At 56.2% G+C, this 9,609-nt stretch overlaps 1 protein-coding gene across 1 annotated transcript; it reads left to right on the top strand.

Moving 5' to 3' along the window:
• Positions 1–333: 333 nt before the first annotated feature.
• On the top strand, positions 334–7,429 carry LOC141976743 (F-box only protein 17-like). Its single transcript, XM_074937879.1, has 5 exons — positions 334–921; positions 1,831–1,942; positions 3,375–3,470; positions 4,125–4,263; positions 7,024–7,429. The coding sequence occupies exons 1-5, from the start codon at positions 606–608 to the stop codon at positions 7,159–7,161; spliced, it is 801 nt and encodes a 266-aa protein (XP_074793980.1). The 5' UTR covers positions 334–605; the 3' UTR covers positions 7,162–7,429.
• Positions 7,430–9,609: the final 2,180 nt, after the last annotated feature.

Below are 9,609 nucleotides of genomic sequence, written 5' to 3'. Positions count from 1 at the left end.
GAGCAGCGGGGTCTAGTGGTTAGAGGCGGGGTGGGGCTGGGAGCCAGGACTCCTGGGTTCTCTCCCCAGCTCTAGGAGAGCAGTGGGGTCTAGTGGTTGGGGGTGAAGGGCTGGGAGCCAGGACTCCTGGGTTCTCTCCCTAGCTCTAGGAGAGCAAGGGGGCTGCGAGTTTTCCGACAGTGGGCAATGCCAGGTGCGGGGGGGACACCAGGTGGGAGAGCGCTGTGCGGGGGAGTGGGGCAGGAGGTGAATGGGGAGCACTGAGGAGTGTGTACAGGAGGGGGGGCACCAGGGACAGTGGGGGTTGGGGACGACGCCGATTTACGCCAGCCGGCGATCAGACCCTGCAGCTGAGCTGAGCGGGGAAGCCGGAGCTGGGGGCGTTTCCCGCATCCTCTTCCAAGCAGCCCCCGGGTTGCAAGGGGAGAATCCGGTGCTCGCTTTGCACCCATATAAACGAGAGCGGGGGAGAATCCGGTGCTCAGTTTGCAGCCATGTAAACGAGGCCAGGGGTGGCACCAAGGCGGGGCCGGGCCGGGGATCACATGAGCGGATGCAGCGAGGAGCGGTAGCTGGGCCTGAGCTAGCCAGGCCGCTCCCCGACCATGGGGCAGGCGGCGAGCCGGGCTCCCCCGGCCCCACTGGACCCGGACCCGGACCCGGACTTGCTGCCGGACGAGCTGCTGGCGCTGATCCTGAGCTGGGTGCCGGGCCGCCTCCTGGTGACCCGCTGCCGGCTGGTGTGTCGCCGCTGGCGGGACCTCCTCGACGGGCCCACGGTGTGGCGGCTGCAGGGCGAGAGGCGGCCGGGCTTGCGGGCCACCCTGGCGGCCGCCCGCCTCTGCCTCCCGCCGCAGTGGAGCCGGATCTGCCTGCTGGAGCCCTTGGGGCGCAACCTGCTCCGGAACCCCTGCGGGCAGGGTGGGTGCCAGCCCGGGGGCGTGGGAGAGGGATGGGGGGAATATATGGGGGGGATTAGGGGAGGGGGCGTGGGAGAGGGATGGGGGGGATTAGGGGAGGGAGGGGACCAGGGGAGGGGGGCGGTAGGAATGGGAGGGGGTGGGGATTGTGGGACTATGGGGGGAGTTATGGGGGGGCGAGGAAAGGGGGAGTAGGGATGGGAGGGGGCGAGGAAAAGGGGAGTAGGGATGGGAGGGGACCATGGGAGGGGGCGAGGATTGCGGGACTATAGGGGGGGTTATGGGAGGGGGTGAGGAAAGGGGGAGTAGGGATGGGAGGGGACCATGGGAGAGGTACAGGTGGGAACATGGGAAGGGGGCGGAGAGAGTCCAGGGCAGGAGCGGGGGACACCACAAGAACGGCCATAGTGGGTCAGACCCATGGTCCATCTCTCCCAGTAAGCTGTCTTCCGACAGTGCCAGGTACCACGGTGGGGCAGAGGGCATTGGAGGAGGGGGAACCAGGTGGGAGAGCAGGAGGTGAATGGGGAGCACTGAGGAGTGTGTATATGGGGAGGAGTATGTGGGTTGGGGGGGGCAAAGGAGAGGGAGCCCCAGAGTGGGGGAAGGGGAGAAAATTATCACTGGTGGGGGAGGGGGTGATGAGAGGGCACTGGGGCAAAAAGGTGCCTGGGGTCTGGCAGGTGTGAAGGAAGGGTGTCAGGAAACGGGGGGGGGAGTCTCCCTCCTCCCTAGCAAACCCTCCTCCCCAGATATTTATTTCTCTCCCGGTTTATTTTCGAGATCCACATTAACCCACTCCTCCCCCTCCCCTGGGAATGGGTGCCCACCAGGGCGTCATCCCCCGCCCCATCAAACCAGCTTCCACCACACCTTGCCCCCCTTCTCTTGACGCATTGTCTTCCCACAGATCAGTTCTGTCACTGGCAGGTGGAGCATGGGGGCAATGGCTGGAAGGTGGAAGAGAACCGCTGCCCAGTCGAGGGCGCCCCGGCCCAGACCTGCTTCGTCTCATCCTTTGAGTGAGTGTATCCCGTGGGCCTTCCCGTTTGCCCCCCAGTTTCTGTGTGCGGCAGAGAGCTACCCGTTCTCCAAAGGCCAGTCTGGTCCTGGTCTGGCATGTGCCCCTATGAATCCAGAGTCACTTGGATCGACCCAGCATAAATGAGACCCAGAGGTGCCAGGCCTGAGTCTGCCCTGCAGCTTGTACTGTCATGTCCCAAATATATGTACACACCAGTAACTCCGGAGTGGCTCTGGATTTAGGCCAGGGCTACGCTACAGATTCCTGCCGGCACAGATCTGTCGGTCAGGTATTGGGAAGAGAGCGGTGCTAGCAGAAGCCCCCAGTGTGGATTCAGTTATGCAGTACGGACGGAGGGGGGGAGAGAGACTGTGTGTGTGTTTTGGGGGACAGAGAGTGTGTCAGCATGCTGTCTTCTAAGTTCAGACAGTGGCAGAAAGCAACCAGTCCTGAGGCAGGGAAAGGGGGACACCCTGGGATGTCACTTGAGGGATTATGGGACAGCTCCGGAAGCCAGTTACAGCACAGAAAGCCATCAAGTGTGTACACTGGCAATAGAGTGCTCTGCAAATAGCCTTACGGTTTTTTTGCAGCGCTGCAACTGCGGCGTTTCTGCGCACAAAGTGGCTTGGCAGCGTGCACACGTCTTCCGTTTGAGTGCAAAAACCTGCTTTGCTGGGCAGAAACTTGCCAGTGTAGACAAGCCCTAAGTAAATCTGGAGTCACTTCAGGGGAGTCGCTCTGGATTTGCAGCGGTATAACCAAGATCAGATGCAGGCCCTGACTCTGTGCTGCCCTTGCGTTATCGTGACACACACACAAACGCACGCTACCCAGGTGTCGGTATCAACCCAAGGTGTCTGGCAGGGGAGAACTGGGAACGGTGTCGCCCCAGATTTACGAGGCCTTCTCTGTACTGCTGATTTGCCCTGCTTCCAGCCCCAGGTGTAGCTGCCCCAGCAAGCTCCTATAGCAGACATTATTTGCACTGCGGGAGCTGACCCCATGAGTTCAAATCATGGCTTATGGCAGCGTTGCCTGTCTAAACAGGGAGCTGTACTGCGGGAGTGCCCGGAGGCTTGAACACCTGAGCTCTGTTTCTGGCTCTGCTCTGTGACCTTGAACAAAAACTACTTCCTCTGTCTGTGCCTTGGTTTCCCCTCCCACCCTTTGTCCACCGTGTCTACACCATGAACTCTTTGGGACAGCGATTGTCTCCTCCTAGAGTTCATCTTGACCTGCCAACATGTTAAAACCACAGCTGCCCTAGCTACAGTCGGATTTCAACACCTGTCCACTAATACTCTTTCCCCCCCCCCCCCCCCGCCCCAGTGTCCACAGAGTCTGTGCAGCGCCCAGCACAATGTGGCCCTGATCTCAGTTAGGTGCGATTGCAATATCTCATTAGGGTTTCCTTTTCCCCTCTGTAGGTGGTGCATCAAATCGCAGCTCGTAGATCTTCTAAAGCAGGGGTTGTGGGAAGAACTGCTGGATAACTACCAACCGGAAATCTACATCTCCGATTGGTAAGTTTCACCCTCTTCTCTCTAGAGGCTTTAATGGTCACCTGCTGAAAGAAATGGGTTTGTGTCTTTGCTCCTGATTTCTGATGTCCAAAATAAGACACCTGCAGTTTCCTTTATTTCTAGTTATAGGGGCCACCTGTGCCTCAAAATCAAAGGGTTTGGGTTTGTTTTGGGGTGGTTGGTTGGTTTATTTTTTTTAAACCTTAAAAATATCAGGCCTGTTGAACCTTCTTTGATCTCTTTTTTTGCTGGAGGACCCAGAGATGTGGGTTGGGAGCCCTCTTAGCCCTTAATTAAAGCAGTGAGAAGGGCTGGATTTTTAACAGTGAGTTTCTCCCACCCAACTGTTGGTTGGGGCTTGCATCAAATGCATATTCGCAGGTTGCGTCTGTTCTCGGACTTGCTGGCTAGGATCGTAGACGGGCTGCCCTGAAGTTGCTGGGCTAGACAAGAACAGTGGGTGAGGATGTTACGGTGCTTGGAGCTAAGATGCTGGTACAAATCTCCTGACTGATGGGGACCAAAAACCCGGTGGTGCTGCATGTGTTGGATTCGGCTATGTGTGTTCCCAGGATTCCTGTTACCTTTTACGTTCGGGGGCCTGTGTCCTGTCTCCCTCTCGCTTGTTCCCCAACGTCTGCTCCCATCCCCCAGGTGGGGCGCCCGGGAAGACTGTGGCTGTGAATACTCCATCTGCGTCAAGCTCCTGGCTGCCGACGGAAGAACTGTAATTGCTAAATTCCAGGCCAGCCCCGATCCCATACAGCAGTGGAACGATGCGCAGTATCACCAGGTGAGCCGGCTCCGTTGCCCGCTCTCTGGGAACGTTAAGGGACAGGGAGTCAGGACGCCTGGGTTCTAGAACCGACTCAGCCACTGGGTTGACTTTGGGCAGGTCACTTCCCCTCCGTGTGCCTCAGTTCCCCTGGGAAAGGGGGATAACCATACTGTGAAGCGCTTTGAGATCTACCATTGAAAAGTGGTAGGGATGAAGTGGGCGTAATTTGTAAAATTATGTAGGTTTTATTACGGAGGAGCGTAGGTGCAGGTGGTGGTGGCGGCAGAGAGAGGAATAGAACACGGGTCTCCTGACATCCAGTCCTCTATCCATTAGCCCACCACCGGCGACAGATGGCTAGGGCTAGTGGGCGTTCAGCCCCTCTTTCCCCACCCCCACCCCAAATCTCTGCCTGCCTGCTCCACTCGGCAAGCAACACTCTGTATCCAGCTGCACCAGGGCTAGGAAGGAGGCAGGAATGGCCCCACCTGTGCACGGAGACTCGCGTTCCATGACGCTCTAGCGCTGGGGTCCCCAACTCGGTGCCTGCGGGTGCAATATGCTATTCCCACAAGAAAGGTTGGGGACCACTGCTCTAGCCAGCTCCTCCGAATTCTGCAAGCGGCTGGAGTCGGGCCCAGACCTGTGGGACGGGAGTCACCACCAGTGCTCCCTCTAATTTTTCCCACCCATGTGCGGAATGAATTTTGTTATGTGCAGGGTGGATTTGATTTAAATCACTAGTCAGGAAGACTCCATTTAATCCTGGATTTCTACATAAAAGTGCATTCTTGTTGCTTGTTTTATACATATTCGTCACAACTCCGAGACAGATGAGACCCAAATTGGGTCTCTTTTATGGCCTGCTGCCATTATAGGTTTTCCCTTCTAGTGAGAGAATGGTATGGTAGATCTCAGATCAACGAAGGCTACACTCAGAAAGACCTCAAGACTTCTGGAATATGCTGCTCAAACAGTTTCACTTTTGTTTCTACTGCCTGTCCCTCCCTTCTTACATTTAGCTCCAGACTTCTTCTTGTCCAGATCTATTCCACCCCCAACAACCTTCTATTCATTGAACTTTTTGAAACTGCACTCTTAGAGAGAGTTAAGGGACTGACTGTACATAAATTTGCAGAGGGACAGTAGGGTTGAGGCCTGTTATTTCTCACCTCTATATATTTATTTTAAAACATTTTTGCTGTTAACAAGCATGTTACCTCTGGAGACACAAATCCACAGTCTGAGAACTGCAAAACTAAGCATCTCTGATGGTATCTTCTAGACTGAGCACTGAGTCCCATTGGGTAGATAGATTAAATCGTGGTGGTCAAAGTTTTTGGGCTGAGGGCCACATTGAGGTTCCCAAACTGTATGGAGGACCGGGTAAGGAAGGCTGTGCCTCCCCAAACAGCCTGGCCCCCATCCCTATCCGTCCCCTTCCACTTCCCACACCCCCTCAGAATCCCCAACCCATCCATTCCCTCTGCTCCCTGTCCCCTGACTTTCCCAACCCCTATCCAGACCCCTGGCCCCCTGACAGGCCCCCCGGGACTCCCACACCTATCCAATCCCAGCCGCCCTCCCCACCCCCCGAACCTCCACCCCATCCAACCGCTCCCTGTCCCCTGACTGCCCCCTGGGACTCCCTGCCCCTTATCCAACTCCCCCACCCTCTTATCATGCCTCTCGGAGCACCAGGACTGACAGCTGCGCTGCCTGGCCGCAGCCAGCCACGCCGCAGCGCACTCTAGAGCACTGGGGCAGGCCGGGGGCTCTCGCAGCCACGCTGCCCGGCAGGAGCTCGCAGCCCAACGTGCTGGCGGCACGGCGAGCTGAGGTAGCAGGGGAGGGGCCGGGGGCTAGCCTCCCCAGCCACGAGCTCTAGGGCAGGACAGTCCTGTGGGCCAGATGTGGCCCACGGGCCATAGTTTGCCCACCTCTGACCTAAATAATCTATACAGAAGCCCCTGGAACCCCATAAAATTGGGTCCCTAATCCATGAACTATTGGAACTCATTTACAAAACTTTTCTTAAGCATTACATGAATATATTGTCTCATACTATAGAATTAGAATTTATAATCTCTATTCCATGATGAGATACATTATAGCTCAAAGATATCTTAATTAAAACTATCTTTAGATAAGTGTTTTCCTCAAAAAGCATTTTATCAAAAAATCCTTTTTTTTTTTTCCTTAAATCATTGATTTTTATCCACCCTGGTTATGTGAACCAATATGGAGGTGATGTGTGGGAGGGGGCTCAGGGCTGGGGCAGAGGGTTGGGGTGCAGGGGTGTGAGGGCTTTGGCTGGGGGTGTGGGCTCTGGGGTGGGGCTGGGGATGAGGGGTTTGGGGTGCAGGAGGGTGCTCTGGTGCTCCCCCAGCCCTCTCTCCCCGCAGCAGCTTTGGGGCTGGGGCCAGGGAATAGGCGCCCATCCCCGGCCATGGGAGGTTCAGGCCACCCCTCCCACGACCGTGGCTGAGTTAGGGAAGGGGTGCCCTGGCCACGCCCTGAGCACCTGCACAGAGCTAAATAGGCTGCTGCATGGCCAAGCACCTTACAGGGAACTTAGGCCACCAGTCTGGGGAGAGTGTGGGGCAGGCCTGCTCTCCGACCCCCCACTCGCTCCACAGTGGCTATTCCGTTTTGCCCAGCCCCTGCCCTGCAAGAATATCTTCACCAGTCTACGTAGCCCCGACTTTCTCTGGAGCACACGGATTTGTGACAGGGTCCAGAGATCAGTTTGGGTTCCTTTTCCTTCCCTCCCAGGTGTCCTACTGGTTCAGGCGGCACGGCCGCGGAGTCCGGTATGTGCATTTCCTCCACAAAGGGAAGGACACTCATTTCTGGGCAGGACACTACGGCGCACGGATCACCAACTCCACAGTCATGGTGAAGCTCAGCTGAGAGCCAGGAGCGGGTCTCCACGAGTCTCTCACGCGAGCCGGAATGATGATCTCCATTTGCCGCTGCGAGCTCCTCTCCCGTCCTAGAACAAATCAGAGGGGTGCGTCTCCTTTAAATTAATATGCCCCTACGCTTTTTCGGTCCGTTCTTTCTGGCCAGCCTCATTCTGCACAGGACAAAAGAGTATCGTGGCGATTCTTGAGGTTCCTAGTGCCTGTGAACCTGCCCCTGCACAGCAGAAGCAACAAGTCTGTAAAGATGGAAACAACTGGGCTTGTGCCATTATTTGTGGGGCTTTGGGATTGTGCCATCAGAGCGTGAAGGGGTTATAAAAATAGTTCTTTGAGGTGGTTTGTTTTTTTTTTTTTTTTACCACCATGAGGAGGAGTTGTCAGATCCTCTCTGCCACATTTCTGTTAGGAAGCTGCAGAGATTTGGTTTGGGAGCTCGCTGTGTGTTCTGTTAACGGAAGAGTTTTTTCTGCCAGCTGATGCCTGTGGCATTGCCTGTCTGATGTGTATCCAGATTCACAGGCAGGTGAGCAAAATACCCCTCCCTCCCCCCATGTTAGTTAGATTGCATGGTTCTGGGGAAACGGGGGTTAGAACCCACCTCCTGCCAGCTTCGGGTAGTGCAGCGCTCGTGAGAATACCATACTGGGCAGCCCTTGGACAGACGTAAATAGCTGCTTGTTGATTGTCCCGGAGTTTATGGGGAACGTAACCTTCAGGTCTGTTCTCACTGCACTCGGATCCCAGCAAAGCCAGCGGGCGTGGTAGACGCTCAGGCCTTTTGCTGACATAAACCAAGGGTCAGCTTCTGAAGTGTGTAAATCTGGAAAGACTCCAGAAGAGTGACTGCAGATTCACACAGGTCTACATGAGACCAGAACCGGGGCCTAGCAGTACTTTGGTGCAGTTCCCTCCCCATTGCGGGGGGGGGGCGATGTGGGCGTAAGGCAAAGTCTACTCTTGTACTAACGCATGATCACGGGGCATGAGCAGAGGGTTATAGGTGGAGCCACAGAACCCACGCCCAGCAGGGGTGGACGGGCAAGACCTTTCTAGGGGACTGGGGTCTAATTTCTGCCACCTGGCCCAGCGACGGCCTTCAGTGCATCACCTTGTCCTGCGTACAGCCATCGGGATGGGCCTTAGCCCTACTAGTAAAGACAGGCCAGAACTACTGCTGGTATAAACCAGTGTCCTGCCCTTGGTGTCTTTGCTCTCTTACACCAGCAGGGGATACCGTCCTGTTGACCTGGAGGCGTGATGCTGGGGGATCTGGTGCTCTGTGTTACCTGTCTCAAAAACCCAAATTCTGCCCCCATTGAAGTCCGAGGCTCTGATTCTCCTACTGCTCAAATGATTGAGTGAAGAATGAGGCCTGCTGACTCCAATGGTCTTAGGCCTGGTTTACACCGGAGAGATTGAGAAGGGGCTTAGGGTAGCTATACAGTCCTAGCACTGAGCAACCTCCCAGCCCATTCCCTTGGTGCGGAGAGAGCCAGAATGGATGGTGGCACTTGGAGCAAGGCTGCTATTGTTTAAAATGATCCCATGGGCCTGGGCTGAAATCCCTGGTAGGTTAGTTACTGAGAGAGCTAATGGGTTTCCTGTTGGTCTGAATTGTTTTTATCAATAAAAGGGTATGGAAGTTTTCAGCTGGTCCCCAACCAGAAAAGAGGGGCCAGCGAGTATATGAGCTGTTCAGTTTCAGAGGGCTCTGGCCTGAAATGGAGTCGCTGAATATGACATAAGCAGCTTGTTAATGAAGATTAAAGTGCTTTTCTGAACAGCATGTGGTGTGGGTGCTTTCAATGAGAGGAAGAAACGTGGGGACCAGGCACAGCTCAGAGAGAAGGAGGCAGCGGACAGGAGCTTGCAGTGGGGTGGTAATTAAATGATGCAGTGCGGGGGCTGTAGGGGAAGAGCTCTCCCTGAGTTTTTGCTGGGCGGCCTGGCCCAGGAGGGGTAGGTAGCTGTGCCCCCAGTTCCCTGAGCAGCAGGTTGCAAGCGGCTGAGAAGCCAGCGGAGGAGAGGCTGCTGCCCGGCATGCTCAGAGAGGGGGGCGAAGCTCAGGATCGTGCCGGGGTGTGTGTGAAACAGCGTGTGAAGCCTGAGACAGCTCTGCAAGACACGTTCCTCCCAGGGAAGCTGGCCGGGGCAACTAAAGGCCGAACCAGCGGTGGGGGGCAGCTGCCTCGGTATCGCCCGCTGGGGCAACAGCGCCCCTGGCAGCCAGTAAGGGGCTGGGCGCGCTGGGTGGGGCTATTGCCCCATGGCTCCCAAAGCCTTCCCTAGGCAGCGAGCGACCCAGCCCCACTGGCCTCTCCCCTCCCCCCACGCTGCAGTGGGACAAGCTCTGGCCTGGAGAGGGGAAGAGGACGTGGCCTGAAGGGACTCAGCAGCAGAGCTGAGGATAGAACCCAGGAGTCCTGGTTCCCAG

This window comes from Natator depressus, chromosome 23, assembly GCF_965152275.1.
Source record: "Natator depressus isolate rNatDep1 chromosome 23, rNatDep2.hap1, whole genome shotgun sequence".
Taxonomy (NCBI): Eukaryota; Metazoa; Chordata; order Testudines; family Cheloniidae; genus Natator; species Natator depressus.
This window is presented reverse-complemented; position numbering and strand designations above follow the sequence as displayed.

Coding starts and splice junctions, on each gene's coding strand:
- LOC141976743 (XM_074937879.1), top strand. CDS start 606: ATGGGGCAGGCGGCGAGCCGGGCTCCCCCGGCCCCACTGGACCCGGAC. Junction 922..1,830: donor CCGGAACCCCTGCGGGCAGG/GTGGGTGCCAGC, acceptor GTCTTCCCACAG/ATCAGTTCTGTCACTGGCAG. Junction 3,471..4,124: donor GAAATCTACATCTCCGATTG/GTAAGTTTCACC, acceptor CCCATCCCCCAG/GTGGGGCGCCCGGGAAGACT.